Source organism: Hemitrygon akajei, chromosome 9, assembly GCF_048418815.1.
Source record: "Hemitrygon akajei chromosome 9, sHemAka1.3, whole genome shotgun sequence".
Lineage (NCBI taxonomy): Eukaryota > Metazoa > Chordata > Chondrichthyes > Myliobatiformes > Dasyatidae > Hemitrygon > Hemitrygon akajei.
Window position 1 is genome coordinate 75,388,452 of NC_133132.1, and position 23,344 is coordinate 75,411,795.

General features: G+C 42.0%; 1 protein-coding gene across 6 annotated transcripts in view; it reads right to left on the minus strand.

Annotated features, from left to right (window-relative positions):
• ankrd6b (ankyrin repeat domain 6b) overlaps positions 1–23,344 on the minus strand; it is a 184,907-nt gene that overhangs the window by 15,850 nt on the left and 145,713 nt on the right. For all 6 annotated transcript variants that reach the window (XM_073056380.1, XM_073056381.1, XM_073056376.1 and 3 more), the window contains 8 exons: positions 21,909–22,007; positions 21,669–21,767; positions 20,483–20,581; positions 16,779–16,856; positions 14,537–14,641; positions 9,890–10,024; positions 7,304–7,492; positions 2,278–2,430 (listed from right to left, as the gene is read on the minus strand). In XM_073056380.1, the coding sequence (XP_072912481.1) occupies positions 2,278–2,430; positions 7,304–7,492; positions 9,890–10,024; positions 14,537–14,641; positions 16,779–16,856; positions 20,483–20,581; positions 21,669–21,767; positions 21,909–22,007 (957 nt within the window). The remainder of the gene's footprint in view (positions 1–2,277; positions 2,431–7,303; positions 7,493–9,889; positions 10,025–14,536; positions 14,642–16,778; positions 16,857–20,482; positions 20,582–21,668; positions 21,768–21,908; positions 22,008–23,344) is intronic.

Below are 23,344 nucleotides of genomic sequence, written 5' to 3' on the forward strand. Positions count from 1 at the left end.
TTGGTGTCTTTTCCACACTGGTTGTCTGCCTTCTTGGTGTGGTCTTTGATTCTATTATGGTTATTGGGTTTATTGATTATGTCCACAAGTAAATGAATCTCAGGGTGTATATGGTGTACTTTGATAATAAATTTACTTTGAACTTTTTTTTTACACCTGGCTGCTTCAAAATGTAAACACAACAGATTCTGGTAATCCGAAGCAACAGACACAAAATGCAGGTCAGACAGCATCTATGGAAAGGAACACAGCACTGATGTTTCAGGCCACAGCCCTTCAGCAGGACTGGAAAGGAAGAGGGAGAAAACCAGAATAAGGAGGAGATGGGGGGAAGGAGTACAAGCTGAAATGTGATTGACAGGGAGGGATGGCAGATGGGTGGGGAAGGGGTGATGATCTGAGTCTAGAGGTGAGAAGGGTAAAGGGCTGAAGAAGGAATCAGGAGAGGAGAGTGGACGAAGGGAAGGAGGAGGGACAGAGGGAGGTGATAGGTAAATGAGAAGATAGAATTACCCTTGTCCATCGGCCCTCGCCCCATCTTCCTACCATTTTTATAGGGATAGAATTTTTTGTCTTTAATTCTCACCCCATGAATCTCTGTATCCAGTACATCATACTCCGCAACTTCCATCATCTTCAATAATATCCTTTACCTTTCCTCCACTTAAAGCAGGGATTGCTCTCTCAGTGATTCCCTTTGTCCCTCCCTGCTGATCTCCCTTCTGGCACTTACCCTGCAAACAGAACAAGTGCTACCCCTTCCCAATCACCTGTACTCTCACCAACATTCAGGTCCCCAAGCAGTTCTTCCAGGTGAGGCAACACTTCACCTGCAAGTCTTTCGAGCTCATCTACCGTATCCGGTGCTCCTGGTGCAGTCTTCTCTTCATTGGTGAGACCCGACATAGACTGGGGGACTGCTTTGTTGAGTGTCTTTGCTCCATCTGCAACAAGCAGGATTTCTAGTGGGCAACCATTTTAATTCCAATCCCCATTTCCATATGTCAGTCGATAGCCTCCTCTACAGCCACAATGAGGCCTCCCTCAAGTTGGAGGAGCAACACTTTATATTGTGGCTGGGTAGCCACCAACCTGATGACATGAACATCAATTTCTCCAACTTCTGTGAATTTCTTACCCTTTTCTCATTTTCTATTCCTCATCCTGGCTTCTCACCTGCATATCACCTCCCTTTGGTGTCCCTCCTCCTTCCTTTTCTCGCATGCTCCACTCTCCTCTCCTATCAGATTAGTTCTTCAGCCCTTTATCATTTCCACCTATTGCCTCCCAGCTTCTCACTTCCTTCCCCTCATCTAGTTCCATCTATCACCTCCCAGTTTGCACTCCCTTCCCTCCACCTTTTTATTCTGCCTTCTCTCTCCACCCACTTCACTTCCAGTTCTGATTAAGAGTCTTGGGCCAAAACATAAACTCTTTATTCCATTCTGTGGATGCTGGCTGACTTGTGACAGAATGTACCTGTGTATCAGGGTGACTTCTGTACTTTGGTGTGCAGAAAGGACTGTTGATGTCTTTTATTAAATTTCATTTTCAATTCCTACTTGCAAAGGACATTAGCCTTGAAATTTTAATATGTGCAGAAGAATGAATGTTTAATGTATCAGAGGAGCTGGGAGGATTTTGAGCCAGTTATTGGTTGAGACCTTGGGCCAGGAATTTTACCCAAACAAGGCCCAATGAACTGCACTTGGTAGAATTGAAGAGAGTAGGCAGTAGCCAGATAGGAGATATTCGGTTCACTGCTTAACAATTACTACCGTGGAAATGAAGACATAGCTGGTGAGGAAGAATATGTGAAAATATTTCCGTCTAATTGAGAGTAGCTATTAATTAGAACAGGATTGAAGTTGGATTTAGCTGATTTGAGTCAGTGTAGAAAGCCAGTGTAGTTTCAGTTATTTCAGTTAATCATTGAACGATAAAAGGAAATGGAAATTGAACAGGCAAATCAGAATCAAAACTGTACAAATGAATGTTGCTGAACTGAGTGTGTTCCATCAGTGATAGCGATCTCTTTCCAGTTTCATGTATACAACACTTAATGACCACAGTGCACTCTCTAAATCCTAGCAGTAGGCATTAATTCTGAAGCTGGAGCCAAACTACACAGGTGATGACTCACAGATTGGCAGGGGCCTGATTTTATTTCAGATAAGATCAGACATTAGTATTTAAATTATGAAATTAGAAAAGTAATGTTAATACTTCAGGCCGTCAGGCTTAAAAAATATCTGAATCTGTATAAAGAACGCTTACCTCATGTTTATTCCTTCTTTCCAGTTCTCCAAGTTTTGTATTTAACTTCCCTTGCACAGTCTCCAGTTCTGCTTTTATTTCTTCTTTTGTAGCTTCAAGGCGATTCTCTAATTTATTGATCAAAGGTTCACAACGGCAGCCATTGATGGGGGCCTGAACAATAATTGCAACATGTTTATGTAGTATCTTTATTGCAGCAAAAAGATGAAAATGTAGTTCAGGAAGCATTACCAAACAAATAAGGACATAAAGCAGCAAATACAGAATTAACAGAACAAGGCCAAAAGTTTGGATGAAAAGGCAGACTTAATCAGGTACCTCACAGAACGGCAGAGATACCACCAACAATATCCCTGTAAAATCCTTCAATCCATGGCAAGATCAGTGTTCTCACTCAGGCCAACAGCTTAGCAATGCATTTAGACCATAAGACGTAGGAGCAGAATAAGGCCATTTGGCCCATCAAGTCTGCTCTGCCATTTAATCATCGTTGATACTTTTTTCCCCTCCTCAGCCCCACTCCCCGGCCTCCTCATAACCTTTGATGCCATGTCTAATCATGAACCTATCAATCTCTGCCTTAAATACACCCAACGACCTAGCCTCAAGAGCTACCTGTGCCAACAAGTTCCACCAATCCATCACTCTCTAGCTAAAGAAATTTCTCTGCATCTGTTTTAAATGGACGCCCCTCTATCCTGAGGTTGTGCCCTCTTATTCTGGACTCTCCCACCATGGGAAACATCCTTTCCATATCTACATGCCTAGGACTTTCAACATTAAAAAGATTTCAATGAGATCTCCCCTCATCCTTCTAAATTCCAGTGAGTACAGACGCAGAGCCAAAAGAAATGTTCTTCATATGGTAATCCATTCATTCCCAAATCATTCTTGAGAAACTCCTCTGAACCCGCTCCAATGTCAACACATCTCTTCTTCAATAAGGAGCCCAAAACTGTTCACAGTACTCAGGGTGAGGCCTCAGCATCACATCCTTGCTCTTATATTCCAGAGCTCTTCAAATGTATGCTAACATTACATTTGCCTTCCTTACCACTCACTCAGCCTGCAAGTTAACCTTCAGGGTGTTCTGCACAAGGACTCCCAAGTCCCTTTGCATCTCAGATAAAAAAAACATTTATTTCTTCTAACGAAGTGCATGACCATGCATTTTCCAACATTGTATTTCATCTGCCTGTTTCTTACCCACTCTCCTAATCTGTCTAAGTCCTTCTGCATCCTACCTGTTCCCTCAACACAACCTGCCCCTCCACCAATCTTCATATCATCTGCAAACTTGGCAAGAAAGCCATCTATTCCATCATCTAAATCATTGATGTACAGCATAAAAAACGGTCTCAACAACGATCCCTGCAGAACACCACTAGACACTGGAAGCCAGCCAGAAAAGGATCCTTTTATTCCCACTTGCTGCTTTCTACCAAATGTACAGCATACACTGCATCCCCTTTATCTATCCTACTTGTAATCTCCTCAAAGAATTCCAGCAGGTCTGTTGGGCAAGATTTTCCCTTAAGGGTGCTGACTTTGTCCTATCTTGTCCTGTGTCACCAAGTACTCCATAACCTCATCCTTAGCTATTAACTCAACATCTTCCCAACCACTGAGATCAGACTAACTGGTCTATAATTTCCTTTTGATTGCCTTCCTCCTTTCTTAAGGGTGGAGTGTCATTTACAATTTTCCAGTCCTCAGGCACCACGCCAGAATCCAATGATTTTTTAAAGATCATTACTAATGCCTCCATGACCTCTACTGCTACCTCTTTCAGAACCCTAGGGTGGAGTTCTTCTGGTACAGGTGATTTATGTACCCTTTCATCTTCTCCCTTGTAATAGTATGAGCACTCATTTCTCTTCCCGCGTACCTTTCAACACCTGGCACACTGCTAGTGTCTTCCACAGTGAAGACTGATGCAAAATCATTAGTTCATCTGCCATCTGTTTGTCCCCATTATTATTTCTCCAGCCTCATTTTCCAGTGGTCCTTTATCCACTCTCATCTTTCATTTTTCACATACTTGAAAAATATTTTGCTATCCACTTTGACATTATTTTCTTGCTTGCTTTTAGATTTCATCTTTTCCCTCTTAATGATTCTTTTAGTTGCTTTCTGTAGGTTTTTAAAAGCTTCCCAAGCCTCTATCTTCCTGCTAATTTTTGCTTTGTTGTATGCCTTCTTTACTGTTATATTAGATTTGACTTCCCATGTTGCCCACAGTTTTACTATTTTGCCATTTGAGTATTTCTGTGTTTTTGGTTTATACCTATCCTGCATCTTCTTCATTTTTCCCCAGAAACTCTCACCATTGCTGCTCTGCTGTCATCCTTGCCAGCAACTCCTCCCAATTTACTTTGGCCAACTGCTCTCTCATACCACTAATTTGCTTTACCCTATTGAAATACTGCTACATCAGATTTTACTTTCTCCCTATCAAATCTCAAGCTGAACATAATCATATTGTGATTACTGCCTCCTAAGGGTTCTTTTACCTTAAACTCCCTCATCACCTCCAGTTCATTATGTAACACCTAATCCAATAGAGCTGATCCCCTAGAAGGTTCAACGGCAAACTGTTCTACAAAGCCATCTCATAGGCATTCAATAAACTTACTCTCTTGAGATCGATAACCACCCTGATTTTCCCAACAGACCTGCATGTTGAAATCTCCCATGACTATCATAACATTGCCCTTTTGACACACCTTTTCTATTTCCCATTGTAATTTGTGGTTCACATCTCAGCTACTGTTGGGAGGTCTGTATATAACTGCCATCAAGGTCCTTTTACCCTTGCAGAATCTTAATTCAACCCAGAAGGATTCAACATCTTCCGACCCTATGTCACATCTTTCTATTGATTTGATGCCATTCTTTACCAGCAGAGCCATGCCACCCCCTCTGCCGACCTCCCTAATCCCTCTGGTACAATGTGTATCCTTGGACATTCAGCTGCTAACTACAACCATCCTTCAGCCACAATTCAGTGATGGCCACAATATCATACCTGACAATCTGTAATAGTGCAACTAGATCATCTACCTTATTTCTTATACTCTGTGCATTGAGAGATAACATTTTGAGAACTGTATTTGCTACCCTAACAAACTGATTCTCACCCTACTAGCTGCAATTAGGCCACATTATTTGCAAAATGTAAACTAGGGTGCAGAAAAAGGTACACTACTTTCAGTTCTGTCACTAAAAGACATTACTAGGACAGAAGTAGTCATTCATGAACGTTCTTAAAGCTTCCTTGAATGTGGAGGAATCACTGTCTGTAACTGCTTAGCATGGAGAAGCATTCTGGTTGGCATTGTAAATCTCAAATCCATTGGTAGGGACCACAGGGGAGCCCAGTTGAAGAACAAGTCACCTCTGAAACTACTCTCCACACTTCCCCAGTTGTACCCCACCTGTGCTAGAGCCTGAAGGCTCACATCACCCTCACCAATCATCCCAGAATTGGAATGAAAGTAAGTCATTCTGAATCCAAAAAAAAGTGTTCAGGATCTTCAAAGAGGAAAGATGGCAGAAATTAAATTCAGGGATATGCCAGAGTCTAGAATACATCAAAAATGTTTTTAATAGTCAAACCAGGCCTTAATGCTAATTTAATAGTTAATATTATAATCTTACATTACATGTGTGCTTCAAGGAGCAGTGATCTGCTGAGTTATTTAGAGTGCAGTCCTAATTTGTAATAACTGAACACCAAAGAGTGAAATGCTCTTCTTGGAAGTCCAGAGATAGTTTTGCCTTTTGAACAAAAGAAATTAAATAATGCAAGGTCTTCATGAGGTAAAAACTATAGATTATATTAAAAAACTATAATTAAAAGAAGGAAATTATCTTAAGTGTACAATGTAATTCTTATGATTCGAGATCAGGCTCTGAATTTGTGATATTATTATTTCAATTACACTGCTATAATGTGGCCACCATTCCTTGGAATAACTATGAGGTGCTGTGGTACTGCTGCCTCCCCACAGTGATCTATGGTTGATCATGATGGTGTTGTCTGTGTGGGGTTTAAATACTGTATTTTCCATGTCATTATGTGAATGCTCCAGTTTGCTCCCACAACCCAATAATGTGTTTGAATAAGGAGAGATTGAATAGGGTGGGTCTATTTCCCCTGATGAGAAGGTGCTGAGAAGTGACGCAATAGAGGTAAATTATAAGAGACTTAGGTAAAGCAGGTGGGTCAAAGTCTGTTTCCCCATGGCAGGGATGACTGAAACAAGAGGGCAAGGATTTAAAGTGAGAAAGAGGAGGTTTAAAGGGGATCAGAAGGGTAAATTTTTCCACAGAAAGAGTAATTGGTATCTGGATTGAGCTGTGAGGAGATGTGGAGGCAGGAGCAGTTAAAGTATTTAAGAGGCATCTGGACACATACCTGAATCAACAAGAATGTAGAGGGACACAGAATTAATATTGATACGGTAGGGCAAATGACATGCTTCTCTGCTGAATAATGCTAATGATAGTTTAGTGTAGGTGGGTGGCAGGACAATCATTTGGGGGTTAATAAGCCTGTAAGAAAACATTACTTACAAGAAAATAGGTGGGATTGATGGACTGCTCTGAAAACAGGAAATACCGTGCTGTTATTGTTAAAAAAAATACAATACTTTTGTGCAAACCACAAAGAAAACAAAAACAACCTTCTTTATACTGATTTGGAAAAAAAATTACAAAAAATGTTTATAATCCTGCAGACATTCTGGGAAACAGCAGCCAGCAACTAAACCATTGGCACCAATCATTCTGACGGAAGGAACGGTTGGATCATCCAACATTGGGAACAAATACTTTCACAGTGATCCCCCACGGGAATCACAAACCATGGAACACGCCATAACAACCTGCTCTTTAAAATCAGTCGGAGGGGCAGCTCCCTCCTCACATCTCAGCAGACATTCAGAGACTGGCCATGAAGTAAGGTTTTTGCCATGACATTCTAAAACAATGGCAATCAAAAAGTGCTGAATTGTACATTTACCTGCATGACTTTGCCTGCTTTGTCTCTGTATAACGTGTAGAGCTGGTAGGCACGGAAATTATGTGGGAGAGGGCCTTGCTGTGGAGGTGGGGAACAGCAGCAATGCTTATTTCGCCTTCTCCTGTTGTGTCTGTTATCTTGCTGAGGTTGCTGGTCTAACACTGGAGGAGGATCAGAAAGAGCAGAACCCTGCACACCAGTAATAAGTTTAGTAAATTCACCAGCAGTAAGTTTAATAGAGAAGAGCATCTTATTTAAAGCCTAGAATCCAGATAACATCTTTAACTTGTATACATAAGATCATAAGATATAGGAGCAGAAGTAGGCCATTCGGCCCATTGAGTCTGCTCCACCATTCTACCATAAGCTTATCCAATTCTTCCAGTCATCCCCACTCCCTTGCCTTCTCCCCATACACAGTCATCCTGGAATATACATTACAATGTTAAGTTTCACTGCACATAAATTCCTAAAGAACAAAAGATAAACTTAGCAATGATATCAGGAAGCAAAACTTCATGTTTAGATCCTCAGTGACTAACCTCTGGGCTCCCATGCACTAACTTATTTGTTTCCAATTTAAATGAATATGCATATATTCCTTGTCACCACAATTGCCTCATCCTCCCTTTAGAATACAGTCAGCTCTCCTTACCGGCGGGGGATTGATTCTGGGACCCCCCCCCCCCCCACAGATACCAAAACATGCAGATGCTCAAGTCCCTTATATAAAATGGCGTAGTATTTGCATATAACCTACGCACATCCTCCCATATACTTTAAATCATCTCCAGATTACTTATAATACCTAATACAATGTAAATGCTATGTAAATAGTTGTTATACTGTATTGTTTAGGGAATAATGACGAAAAAAAGTCTGTACATGTTCAGTACAGACACAACCATCGTAGCTCTTCTGGGAATGCTGATGCCGCCTTGGCATCAGCCGATCCCGATTCTCCCATGATTTTTAAGTTCTTCAGGCTGTAGGGCTTTACATAGCTAGCCAGCCATCCCTTACTAGCCTTAAACTCCTTCCTCTCACTCACAAACAAGTAGTGAATGAACGAGACGTGAGGCAAACAATGCTCAACTTCTGGGTTTTCCCGATCCGCGGTTGGTTGAATCTGCGCATGCGGAACCCGCGGATAAGGAGGGCCGACTGTACGTCTTCACCCTTGGGATGTATCTATCCTATGCCTTCTGAATTGCCCCCTGAAACTCCAGCCATTGCTGTTCCACCGTCATCCCTGGTAGTGCCCCCTTGCAACAACTTTGGCCAGCTCCCCTATAATACCTCTGTAATTCTCTTTACTCCACTGTAATACTGATACATCTGACTTTATCTTTTCCCTCTCAAATTGTTGTGTGAATTCAATCACATTATGATCACTGACTCCCAAGGGTTCCTTTGCCTTAAGCTCCCTAATCAAAATTTGGTTCACTACACAACACCCAATACAGAATTGGCTTTCCCTTTATGGATTCAATCACAAACTACTCTAAAAAGCCATCTTGTAGACATTCTACAAAGTCCCTCTCTTGGGATCCAGCACCAGCTTGATTTTCCCAATCTACCTGCATACTGAAATCTGCCATGACTATCATAACATCGTCCTTATTACGTGCCTTTTCGATTTCCTGTAGAAATTTATATCCCACCTCCTAGCTACTGTTTGGGGGCTTATGTATAACTCCCATCAGGGTTCTTCATCTACCAATCCTATGTCACCCCTTCCTAAGGATTAGATTTCATTTTCACCAAGGGCCACTCACCCCTTGCCTGCCTTTTCAAGATAATGTGTATCCTTGGATGTTAAGCTCCCAACTATGATATTTCAGCCATGTGATGCCCACAACGTCATACCTGCCAATTTCTAACTGTGCTACAAGATCATCTCCCTTATTGCATAATCTACATGCATTCAAATTTCACAACTTCAGTCCTGTATTCATCACCATTTTGATGTTGCCCCATGTTACACTTCACCTCATCCCATTTGATGCAATTTTGTCCTAACATCCGCCTGTTCATTCTCACAGTCTCACTACACATTGCATTGATTTGTAAAGCAACTGCCTCATCCTTAGTTCTATTACTCCAGTTCCCATCCCCCACCAACTTAGCTTAAACCCTCCCTAACAGCTCTAGCAAATCTGCCCGCACGGATATTGGTCCCCTTCGGGTCAGGTGCAACCTGTCCTTTTTGTACAGGTCATACCTTCTCCAGAGGAGATCCCAATGATCTAGAAATATGAAACCCTGCTCCCCTGTACCACTTTCTCAGACACTCATTCATCTTTCCCATCATCCTATTCCTGCCCTGACTAGCATGTGGCACTGGATTACTACCTTGTAAGTCCAATTCTTCAGCCTTTTCCCCATCTCTCTATACTCACTGTGCAGATCACTTCCCCCTTTCTAATGTGCACCATGACTTCTGGCTGCTCACCCTCCTTTTGTAGATGCTCTGACCAATGTCATGGCCCAATACATTAAGCGAGGGGTCTGTGATCCCCAGGTTGGGAACCCCTGGTTTAGAATTTTTTAAATGTTTCTTTTTCAAAAATAGTCCACAATTACCTTTTCCTTCTGCTTTTTCTTTCTGTCCCGCTTTCTCTTCTGTTCTGGTGTAGTCATTCTGATTAAATCATCTTCATTTCTTTTCTTCTGATGTCCTTGCTCACTGCTATGGATGTCATCGACTGAAACACTTCCCTGTGACATTCCAGAAAAGCATTCCAATCAGTACCATATCTGACTTTGCATTTCAATGACAATGGAAAAATCATGGATAGAAGAAATAGCAATTTTCTTTGGGAAGAGAAGGTAGGGTGAAAGGAACTCTAACCCTGCTCTGTCTCAGAGTAATACACCATGGAATCAAGGCCTTCCGCTCATCTGGTTCACACCTACCACAGCATCCACCCTTCTAGTTCCAGTTGCCCGAATTCCCCTCTCGTATCCCTCCAGGCCCCTCCTCTCCATGTACCTATCCACAAGCCTCTTAAATGTGGCAATTGTATCTTCCTTGGCCAAATGTGCTCACAGTTCATTCCAGGTACTCATTACCCTCTGTGTAAAGAAGATATCTCTCAGGTCTCTATTAAATCTCCCACTTTCTTGAATCTGTGCCTTCCCTAACCATGGGGAAAAGACAGTGATCATCCACCTTATCCATACCCCCTCATGATTTTATAAACCTCCGTGAGGTTCATTCTCCTGTATTCCAGAGAATAAAGATACAGTTTGGCCTCCTCTCCTTATACCCAAGACACTCTAGTCCAGGCATCATCCTCATTAATTTCACGACATATACCGGTGATATTAAACCTAATTCTGATTCTGATTCACCCTCTCCAGATTAACAATGTTTTTCCTATAACAGGGTGCCCCAACTGTATACAATACGCCAAGTGCAGTCTCACAAACAATTTATACAACTGCATTATAATATTACTCCTAAACACAATGCCCTGACTAATTAAGGTCAGCATGTTAAATTCTTCACCACCCTGTCGACTTGCACAGCTGCTTTCAGTGAACTGTGTGCTTGTTCTCTCTGGTGTACATTACTCGTCAGTGTCCTGCCATTCACCGTATAGGTCCAAATCTGGTTTGAATGTCCAAAATGCATTGCCTCACACTTTCTAAAGTTGAAATCCATTTACTAATCCTCAGCCCATCTCCCTAACTGTTCAAGATCTCTTTGCAATTCATTGGAACCTGCTTCAATATCAATAAGATCATCTGTTATCTATCTATATATATATATCATCTGCAAATTTGCTAATAGTGCTATATACTTTCCTATCCAAATAGCTTACATTAATAATGAATTACAGAGGTACCAGCACTGACCCTTGGGACACTCTGCTAGTTACAGGCCTCCAGTCAGAAGATCAACCTTCAACTATTACCCTCTAATTCCAAACATCAAGCTAATTCTGAATCCACTTCCCTAGCTCCTTCTAAATTCCAAGTGACCTAATCTTCCAGATCAGCCTGCCATGTAAAAGACCTTACTAAAGTGCATACAGACAACATCCATACCTTCATCTATCCCCTTAATTACCTCTTTGAAAAACTCAAAAAGATTCATCAGACATGACCCCGCATGCATAAAGTCTGCTGACTGTTGATCAAGTCTTGACCATCCAAGTGACGGTGTATTTCGTTACCTGAGAATTCCCTCCAGTAACTTCCATATGACTGAAGTCAGGCTTGCCAGCCAGTAGTTCTCTGGCCCATCCTTGTTGCCCTTCTTGAACAACAGAAATTAGCCACCCTCCAGTCTTCTGGAACTTCAGTTGCTAATGAAGAAACAAATATCTCTCCAAAGCTCTCCGTGATTTCTTCCCTGGGCTCCACAAAGGTCCAAGGGTGCATTTGGTCCAACACTAGGGATCTACCCACCTAATTCGTGTCAAGGCTACAAATACTTCCTTCCTCACAATATGCACATGATCCAAGACCTCACTACCTATTACTCCCATTCTTTTGGCATTCATTTCTCCTTACTAAACACCGAGGAGAAATAGACATTAAACATCTCAGGCAAGGTGATCACCCTCGTCCTGTTTCCAAGCTCTACCTAAAGGCTTTGTTAAATGATCACTCAAGAATACCTTCCCCAAGCATTACTGTTAAGTTCCCCCTTTTCAAAAATGCAACACACCCTCCATTCTTACCTGTTTCTCTGTCATGGCGAAAGCACTGGTATCGCAGAACATTGAGCTGTTTTCTCTTACGAAACATATATCCCACCCTACTCTCTGCCACACTTCAATTATGGCCACAATATCCTTGTCCCTTGAGGCAATCCATGCCCTCAGTTCACCTGCTTTATCCGTCAAGCTATATGCTTTGAAGTGGATGTAATTTAAAGCAGTGGTCCTGTCAGCCTTTTTACTGGAAACATGGGTATCCTGATTTCCAGGCCTACACCCTTTGGTCAATGCACATGCCGCTGCCTTGTCACTGATCTCATTCTCTCAAATCCCACCCTCCACCCTGGTGACAACGGCAAAGGGAAAAGGAATTATTGCTCCTCCTTTAATTCAAGTGTAGCCTGTCCCTCTTTTACTGGTCGCCTCTAACCCACAAGAGATCCCGGTGTTCCATGAACCTGAATCGCTGCCCCCTGCACCAGCTCTAGAGCCACATATTCATCTTCCCTATCTTTCTATCCTGGGCTCACTAGCATGTGAAACTGGGAGCAATCGTGAGATCACTACCCTCCAGGTCCTGCAATTTAATTTCTTGCCTAACTCTCCCTGTTCATTCTGAAAGACCTCATCCTTTGTTCTACCTGTGTCATTTATACCAATGTGTACAATGACCTTTGGGTGTTTGCCCTTTCAAAGAACAAAGAACAATACAGCACAGTACAGGCCATTCGGCCCACAATGTTGTGCTGACCCTTAAACCTTGCCTCCAATATAACCCTCCACCTTAAATTCCTCCATATACCTGTCTAGTAGTCTCTTAAATTTCACCAGTGTATTTGCCTCTACTACTGACTCAGGCAGTGCATTCCACGCACCAACCAATCTCTGAGTGAAAAACCTTCCTCTAATATCCCCCTTGAACTTTCCTCCCCTTGCCTTAAAGCCATGTCCTCTTGTATTGAGCAGTGGTGCCCTGGGGAAGAGGCGCTGGCTGACAAATTTCCCTCGGGAATTTTCTCAGCCGCTCAGATTCATTCTCAGCTTGGGAAGTAGCTTGCTTCTGTGGCCACAGGATCTCCTGTCTGTCTGTCCCCCTCAGTACCGAGTATCTTATCTGTGACTGTCTGCACCCTTTATCCCCAAGCCTCCAAGCCATTCACTGTGCCAGAGTCTTGACTGCAGCTCCTAGAACATGCTCCTCAGTGGTATCCAAGTGAGGATAATGCCTACTAGTGAGGATAATGGCCGCAGGACAACCCTGCCCTGACTGCCTACTCCCCTACTTCTCCTTGTGATCACTCATCTCATAACATCCTGCAATCCAACTCCAGTTCCTTGACCCTGTCTGTCAGGAGCTACACCTGGGTACATTTCCCAACACATATAGTCATCGGGGAGACTGTGAAGTTTCTTGGATTAGAGGGCGTACCTTATGAGAATAGGGCTGAGTGAACTTGGCCTTTTCTCCTTGGAGCGACGGAGGTTGAGAGGTGTCCTGACAGAGGTGTACAAGATGATGAGGGGCATTGATTATGTGGATACCCAGAGGCTTTTTCCAAGGCTGAAATGGCTCACACAAGGGGGCATAGTTTTAAGGTGCTTGGAAATAGGTGCCCATGGGATGTCAGGGGTAAGTTTTTCACACAGAGATTGGTGAGTGCGTGGAATGCACTGCCAGCGGTGGTGGTGGAAGCAGAAACAATAGGGTCTTTTAAGAGGCTCTTAGAAAAAGAGAGCGTTATGCGCTAGGGAAATTCTAGACAGTTTCAGGAGTAGGTTACATGGTTGGCACAACATTGTGGGCTGAAGAGCCTGTAATGTGCTGTAGATTTCAATGTTCTATGTTCCCATATCTTGCAAAAGGAGCTTTCCCCTGCCCCAACTACCATTGTACCTCTGCTGAATCAAGGACTGAGGATAAACAACGAAACAAAATCTTATCTGTGCCTTTTCACTGAAATGTTTTTGAAGAGCTTCTCTCACTTTCCACACCTGGACTACTGACCTCTTGATCTACCCCTACACCCTCATCATCTTTTCACTTTCCACTCCAGCTCCCCTTCACCCACAAGCCCCTTCCCCTCCCTCACCGCTCCCACCAGCCCACCCTACCCCCCTTACTTGACTCCATGCTCCACTTTCCTTCCTATTTGATTCTATCACCCACATCCCTCTATCACTTCCCAGTCTGTGTCACCATTTCCACTCTTCCCTCCTCCATTTGCCTGTTGCCTCTTCTCAATGGATCTGCCTTTACAGCTTGCTAGCTCTTACTCCACTCCTTTTTCCCTTTACCTTATTATACTGGCGATCTCCCTTCCACCTCTCAGTCCAGGCCAAGGATCTCGACCCAAAATGTTGACTGCCCTTCCCCTCCACAGAAATTGATTTCCTCCAGCATCTTGTCTGATGCCCCAGATTCTGTAGCTACAGTCTTTTGTACTCTACATATGTGAGCTCAGCTTACCCAGCACAGATCAGGATACAAAATACTTCCATCAAAATTCTTTACAGTTAACAACTCATTAGACATATACTAAATGAGTAACTGTTGATGTACCTTACTCTGGATCAATTCATCGCGAGGCACAGACTGGGCTCTACGTTCTTCCTTCAGTTTCTCCCTCTTCTTCCTCAGGCTTCTCCCACGACAGAAACTGAGAACCTAGAAAAATAGAAGCAAAAGAAGTTCAAGCTCAAGCCTAATTATCATTCGTGCATACACATGTATACAGCTAAATGAAACAGCAATCCTATGGGGCTGAGGTGCAGAACTCAATAATTACAATCACACACACCACACATAGTTACCACAGCACATAGAGTCAAAAAAATATTAGCTCAAGTCCCTGAGTGGCATAGCCTGAATTTTGATGGCGCATGGGATGTTGTTTTGAGCCATGTTTCTGCAAGAACAAGTTTGCAGCAGCTCCTCATCTCGCACTGAGTCAGCCTCAGGTAATCCAGCTCACGTTTCACTGAGTGAAAACTGGAGAGCAGCAGGGATGGGAGGGGCCAGCTCCCCCAGCATGACTGATATTTCCAGCTCACTCGCCATGCCTCTGCCTCCAATACCTCCTCTCTTGAGTGGCTGTAACAGGCATGCGGGCCTAGTCCAAACAACAACTGGGGTCATGCAGCTACCCCAGTGTCGGTCTTGCCACTGAACCAGTGAAATAGGACTTGCAGTATTTTATTCTGCTGATGTCCAACAGGGTTTTGCGATCCAAAGAAAAAAGTTCAACATTGTGACTTGTATTGTTCCAGTTTAGTAACACACCATTTTCTTGCTGGAGCAACATCTAGAGTGAAAAACATCATCTGTTGTCTGTATTGGAGGATAGCAGCCTTTTCCTCTCCAGAAAGTAGAATACCACAACTAATGTTATCAAACCAATGTCAAAAGTCAAAGTCTACCCATGTAACAGAGCAACATTCAAGACTCGGTGCTGGGACAGCAGGTATTTACAATACACATTAATGATTTAGATGAAGGGATTAAAAGCAACATTAGCAAATTTGTAGATGACACAAAGCTGGGTGGCAGTGTGAAATATGAGGAGGATGTTAGGAGAATGCAGGGTGACTTGGACAGGTTGGGTGAGTGGGCAGATGCAGTTTAATGTGGATAAATGTGAAGTTATCCACTTTGGTGGCAAGAACAGGAAGGCAGATTACTATCTGAATGGAGTGAAGTAAGGAAAAGGGGAAGTACAATGAGATCTAGGTGTTCTTGTACATCAGTCACTGAAAGTAAGCATGCAGGTACAGCAGGCAGTGAAGAAAGCTAATGGCATGTTGGCCTTCATAACAAGGGGAGTTGAGTATAGGAGCAAAGACGTCCTTCTGCAGTTGTACAGGGCCCTGGTGAGACCACACCTGGAGTATTGTGTGCAGTTTTGGTCTCCAAATTTGAGGAAGGACATTCTCGCTATTGAGGGAGTGCAGTGTAGGTTCACGAGGTTAATTCCTGGGATGGCGGGACTGTCATATGTTGAAAGATTGGAGAGACTGGGCTTGTATACACTGGAATTTAGAAGGATGACAGTGGATCTGATTGAAACATATAAGATTATTAAGGGATTGGACACACTAGAGGCAGGAAACATGTTCCCAATGTTGGGGGAGTCCAGAACCAGAGGCCACAGTTTAAGAATAAGGGGTAGGCCATTTAGAACGGAGTTGAGGAAAAACTTCTTCACCCAGAGAGTTGTGATCTATGGAATGCTCTGCCCCAGAAGGCAGTGGAGGCCAATTCTCTGGATGCTTTCAAGAAAGAGTTAGATAGAGCTCTTAAAGATAGTGGAGTCAAGGGATATGGAGAGAAGGCAGGAACAGGGCACTGATTATGGATGATCACCTATGATCACATTGAATGGCCTACTCCTGCAACAATTGTCTATTGTATATGGACCAACTAAAAATACAAGTACAAAGAATATGCCAAGACCTTTCACAATCCTAATGCTTGCTTCTGATAAATTAAGTTAAGATAGCCTCCAGCCTCTCAGACTATTTCATTTCAATGTTCCACATAACTACCTGCTAACTACAAAAAATAACATCACAAAGTGGTGATATTCTCCATTTCCCCTATTTACCCATGGCAGATGTGACTATACATGGTCAGGACATACTGTGGACAGCAGAAGATTAGAGGGATATGGGCCAAATGCAGAAAAGTGCAATCAGCTTAGATCAGAATACTGGTTGGCATGGACAAGCAGGGCCACAACACCCATTTCCATGGCTCTACTATCCTATGAGTCCATGAACGAGAAAGCTCGACAGTGAGCCCTTACCTGGGGTGCCTTGGTGAGAAGAAGGGCCACTTCAGGACTGTTGCTCTCTCTGGCTGCTTCCAGGGCTGTCAGACCAGCCTGCAGAAAGAATTCAAGAGACTGACATCGGAGTTCTCACAATGATTGGTGTCAGATTTTCCAGACCAATTTTTAGTAAAACAACAAGAAAGAATAATTGGATTGCAATGAGCTATCAGTTATATTTTATGAAAAGCATTTGAACTGCCATCAATTGAAGTTCAATGTCACAAAATACAAATATTGAAAACGACAACAGTGCTGATCTCCAAATGAGCTGCTCGATCCCTGCTTACATCATGCATATTATTTCATATGTGTATTATAGCCGCTGCAAAATAGACTCATTATATTGAGATTTAGCTCTAAGTTGTATATTGTATGTTTCGTTCAAATATGTGCCTTCTGCATAATTAGAACAATTATTTTGAATAACTGTATACAATTAATATTGAAGATTAAATGTTACATTTTAATTGTCTGAATTTATACGTGTACAGCAAAGGTGAACGAGGAGGACAGACAGTCGATAAGCAGAGTTTTTGTTTACAGTGGATCAAGGACATTAGAATACTCATGCCTAGAGACAGCCAGGTCAGGGTGCATGTTCATGTGAAGATGGGCTCAGGGAGGGTGCAAGAAGATTAGCCTAATGACATTGAAGATACAACAGTAAATGACAAGGATGGTACTGTTTAGAGTTGGTTCTCGTATAACAAATGGCAATTTGTTTCTTATTGTCACATGCGAGACAAGTTTTGTTTGCATGCCATCCAGACAGCTCATCCCATGCATACTGTATGTGCACTGAAGTGGTACAAATGGAAAAACAAATACAAAATGCAGTGTTACAGAGAAACGACAGTGCAGCTAGACAACGAAAATGCAGAATAGAGTCTGAAGCAAAGGACATGAGCAAAATCTGCGAACAAAAATTGTAAAAAAAAATGCAGATTCTGCAAGTCTGAACTAAAAATAAAAAAAAATGGAAACTTTCATCATGTCAGAAAGCAACTCTGGAAATAGAGTGAATGCGTTAGATCAAAGAGCATTTGTCCAAGCAGTCAGCTGCCACTTAGGGAACATGAGTAGCCAGAAGTTTAATGGAGCAGTCAGTGCCTCTGAGGAAAAGCTGGGCTCAGAAGAGGCATGAAACTGAATAAAGGTTCAGATTTGGAAGGAAATGGAGGAATGAGTTCAGACTGGTGAACACAAGGATGGAGAAGTAGCAAAGGCAGCTGATTCAGTCGTTTCCATCTTACCGACAAAGAATTTCTTGACCTCTTCACACTTCACAACAGGATAGGGGAAGGAGGCTCAAAAAGATATTAGTGGAAAAGGCGCTTTTGTATACATTTTGGGGCAGAAAATGTTCCTCTGCAAGGTAGACGAATCTCTGTAAATTGGAGTTATAAAAAAAGTAACCAGAGATGGGCCTTGTTTGTGAATCAGGTGTTACAGGTGACAGTAAAACTCGTGCTGGGGTTGGAACATGGAGGCAGGGAGAAGCACCAAGTCTGAAAGTACAGGTAGTCCCCGAGTTACGAACGTCCGACTTACAGACAACTTTTACTTATGAACCGAGGAAGGCGAACTCCATCCGCTATTTTAAGTCAGAACGCGATGCAGTCCGCCATTTAAAGTCGTTACCATTGACACTATGTTAAGTGTTTAACTTTGTATTTGGCTTAAATTTTTCTTAGTAAGATTCACGCTGACCCCACCACCCCCTCCGTTCCGGTCGCCTGGTGGCGCAGTGAGATCAGCGCCGGGCTCGAGTTTGATCCAGTGACAGATCACTCCCATGCCGGGTTGATGTTGATCCAGTGACTCCCATACCATCTGTGCCAGGTTGATGTTCAGCTCGAAACTCAACCTCGTAAAAAAACACTGCCACCTCCAGTTTAAATTCCCACGCGGAATATTGTGGAGGATCAAATACCCAAACCCAGCACAGCCCCCACTTGTCCCATTCAGCCTGTTTCAGTGCGGTGGTCCTTAGGACCCAGCGGACCTTGGGAGTGTTTCTGTTCCATTGATAGGAAGCGATCACAATTGAAAATAAAGTGGAAATAATAAAGCGTTTGGAAAGAGGTGAAACACCATCGGTCATTGGAAAAGCTTTAGGCTACAGTTGGTCAACGATAGGAACAATTTTAAAGGATAACGGATAAAGTGAGAATAATGGAGCATGTGAAAGGCCCTTCCCCGATGAAAGCTAGAATTATTACTAAGCAACGCAGTGTTTTAATTATTGGAATACATACGTTTCTTAAGTGTTTCATATGCATAGTAAAGTAAAATATATACTATATACTAAGACAGACGTTTGACTAACTGACGCTAAATAATACCGGATGTGCTTGTTCCGACTTACGTACAAATCTGACTTAAAGACGGACTCAGGAACGGAACTCGTACGTAACCTGGGGACTGCCTGTAGTGAAAAATCAGGGACCTTCCCATACAGAAGATGAGAAAGTACCTCAGCAAAATATTAAATGGAGCTTAGGGACATTTATCTATGATCATGAAAGACAGTAAAGGTGAATGTAAAACGGTAGTATAGAAAAGAGGAGAAAATTTCAGAGAAGGATGTCACAGAGTCAAAGAGTTGTACAGCATAGAAACAGGCCCTCTGGCCCACCACGTTCATACCAACCACTTTGCCCTCATCTCCACTAACCTCATTGCCCACATTAGTTGTATTCTTCTATGCCTTGCTTTTGTCATCTAAAATGTTTATTAAACAGTGATTATATCTGACTCCACCACCTCCTCTGGCACTTGAGTTCCAGATATCAATCTCTCTCTATGTAACAAAAAATTAGGCTCCTCAAATCTCTTTTAAAACTTCTTTCTCTCACATCAAACCTATGCATTCTCATTTTTGATACCACTACCCCGGAGAAAAACACCGATAATCTATTTATGCATGCTTCTCGTAGTCTTACATGCTTGTCTAAGGTCACCCCACAGACTCCATCAACATATGCGATCTCTCCCTGTATGTAACTAAAGCCCTCAAATCCAGACAATGTCCTGGTAAACCTCTGTACTCTCACTTGAGGTAGCACTTGAGTAGGGAATAATTACATTAATACATACAAGTGATGAGGTGGGGTTCAGAAAAGGGTCAAAAGCAGGAATTAGAGGAATGAAAGAGAACTGCAATTAACGGGGAAACAAAAGGATATGGTGGAAATTTGTACTACTCTCTTCACACAGGTAATTTGTGGTATTCTGTGTGGCTCAGAGGTAGAGGAGAGAGTTTCAATGGTTCCATTTAAAATCAGAGAACGTAAACAATATACAACCTGAAATTCGTACTCTCCACAGACATCCTCAACAAAAGAAAAACCCCAAAGAATGGATGACAGGGGGAAAAAAAATGCAAGAACCCTCTATCCCCCCCCAAACATAAAAGCAGTATCAACCCCACCCCCCACTTAATGTAGCAGAAAGCATGGAGTTTCAAAATACTTGTGAAAATTTTCAAATTGAATCTAAGAGTTAACACTTATGGATCCACTTAGCTGTTTCAAAAACAACAGTGCTTCAGAGCTGGATTTAAAGCACTGCAAACACTGGCTAATTTCTCTAGAAAAATATGTCAACACTCCATTTCTTTAATGTCAACCTACATACAACAATGCAAATACTTCATTAGCATTAAAAATACTCACATTGTTGACAATGCTTCCATCTGCTCCTGCTTCCAGCAAGAGTCTGGCTATTTTCTTGTGGTTGAGGGCAGCAGCAACGTGGAGGGGTGTATCTCCAGCCTATGATCAGAGAACCATTCAGACAAACTCATGGAGTTTGATCACAGTTACCAATCATAAGAAAGAAATCACAAGAGTAGAATTCTGCAATTTATTTGTCAGTTTAGGACCAAAAATGGAATAAAAATCTAACAATAGCATAAAGCCTGTTGTTGAGGAGTAAAGTGAGAGAACAAGAATGTTAGTAAAGATTATACACAATTTATTTTTAAATGATTGAGCTAGAGGAAACTCAAAACAGTAGCGTCAGAAATTTAGCTTATCTAATGCACTACACAGACATGTGTTCAAGAAAGGCTTCCTTATCCAATACTCTCAGATGTGGGGTAGGGTGCTTTCAATGTATGTGTATCTTCAAAATCAGCGATTGGATTAAATCTGATGACCGGAATGGATATACCTGAAATTCCTCCATTATACAGCCTGGAAAGCTGAATTCAAGAAAGCCCTTGACATGTTTAATGTAGGGCAGCACAGTGGTGCAAGTTGAAGAATTTGTAGCCTTGAGGTGAAATTTTATCAGTTTTTCAAATGTGTGACCTATTTCCCATCTTGTTTCCATTCGGCATACGTAAGCTGCGACTTTCAGGTTCACATCATTTCAGTGCCAATATTGACGAGTTTAAATTTTTTGTTTCCGTAAATCAAAAGAAATTGGATTGGCAAGATAAAAGATCATATTGTTGGAACAACTGAGGGAGGACTGCAGACATGCAATGCATCTGTTAAATTTGAACTTATTATTTTGCATTTTGGCAAGTATCTGCACATAAACTAAAACTTAATTGTCTTTTCAAATAAGTGTATTTACTGATTGATTTGATATTTATATCTATGAAAATTCTGAATGTAACACACATGAAATTCAGCAATCTGTTTGTCATACTTTAGGTTAAACTTTAAACAGTATTTAATTGCAATGGAACATATGTATGTGTACTGTTTATGCAGCACACACGTGTAAAAGGCTGCAATCCTTATTTACCAAATTATTCACTTTATTATTTGCAGTCAATATCCTATTAATATTTCAAACTTACAATAATTGACAACATAGAGTACAGGGATCATGGTCTTGCACACTGACCTGATTCTTCTCACTGACAGAACAGAAAGCACTCAGGAGGATTTTAATAATAGCCACATGATTATAGCGTGTTGCAACATGTAAACATGTGTCTCCCATCTGCAAAACAGAAAGATTTCAAGCCAGGCTGAACACAAGCCAATATTACGTCTTGAATGATAGCAAGATGTCTTCTTTTTTTAAAACATCTCTAAATATGAATAAATATAAATATTAAAAGAAGAGTAGATCCTCACTTACACTGTTCTTAATGTCAGGTCTAGATCCTCCCAGTAACAACACACGGCAGCTCTGGGAATGGCCATTCTGACAAGCCAAGTGGAGAGCTACGTTGCCTGCCTTAAGTGAGATACAAGATTAAAAAGTCACTAAAGAGAACGATTTTTTGTTAAGTGCAAGTTTAATTTTAAAAGCATGTAGTTCTGCTTTCCCATATATTGATTTATTAATTGTAGCCAAGCAGCTGTGTGCAATTCTTAAAAGAAGTTAAACCTGCTAAGGCTTGTGTATGAAAAAAAACCTCTTTTCCATAGGAATTAATCTCAAATACATCAAGAATTAAAAATGCTACATAAGTAAAAATTCAACTCAAATTTCACCTACATGGTCTACTGCCCATTTGTATAAACACTGAATTGTCCACGTTCAGTTAACCCACAGTCCGTGTGCTCCTTTCTCTCTCCCCCGGTGTCTACTACTATTAGTCCAACCCCCAACAGTGAAAACTCACCTAGCTTCATTCCTCTCCCAAACCCACACACTGGAAGTTCTGATCCTCCTATCCTATTCCCTCTCTCAACTTCATTCCATCTATCCTTCAACCTCTGATCACCTTCTTTACTTAACAGATCCCTACATCCTCTTGTTTCTGCTCAACCTTCCAGTCCATTGCACCTCCACCCTCCTTATGTCCCACCTGACTCCATCTTCTTTTTCCTCATCTGTCACTATCTATCGCCCATCAGCCACCGTCTCCTAACTTCAGCACACCCTCTTCCCTCTCTAGCTCTATCAGTCCATTCTGGACATCAATCTCTTCCTCACGTAGTCCCATCTATCGTCTCCCTTTCGATTGGATCTCTCCCCTCTACATTTTCACTCGTGATGCAGGTACTAGACCAGAATGTCATTAGTTCCTTTACTTATACAGATACTGCTCAACCAGCAAGAGTCTGTAGCAGTTTGCTTCTTGCCTCAGACATTTAGAATGTTGCTTTCAGAAAGCAAGGTGGTTGCATTCCTTTAAAAAAATACAAAACTTAAAAGAAAATATGCATGACTCTAAAGAGAATTTAGGAAAAAAAGACAGAAAAAGACGTGTATGTTTTTTTCATTCCTTGTAACTTCTATAAGCCATTAACATTGACTGATGGTTGTTGGGAAGTGGGCTGAAGCAAGTTCCATCTCTACTAAGTGCCACTCAATGTTTGCTTGACTGAAAATTAATCCAGTTCTCTATCTAGCAGTGTAACAGATTTATTGCATGCTTATTATAAATTAAATGCTAGAGAAGGGTCTACAGGAAGTGGTGGATGCAGCCCAGCTCATCACAGGCAAACCCCTCACCACCACAGAGCACTGGCACAGTAAGTGCCTGGCCTGGATGGAAAGGATCCTTGATGTTGGATGCTGTTTTGTTGTGGCAGGGCTCCATGTAAATGAGCTCAATGCTGGTT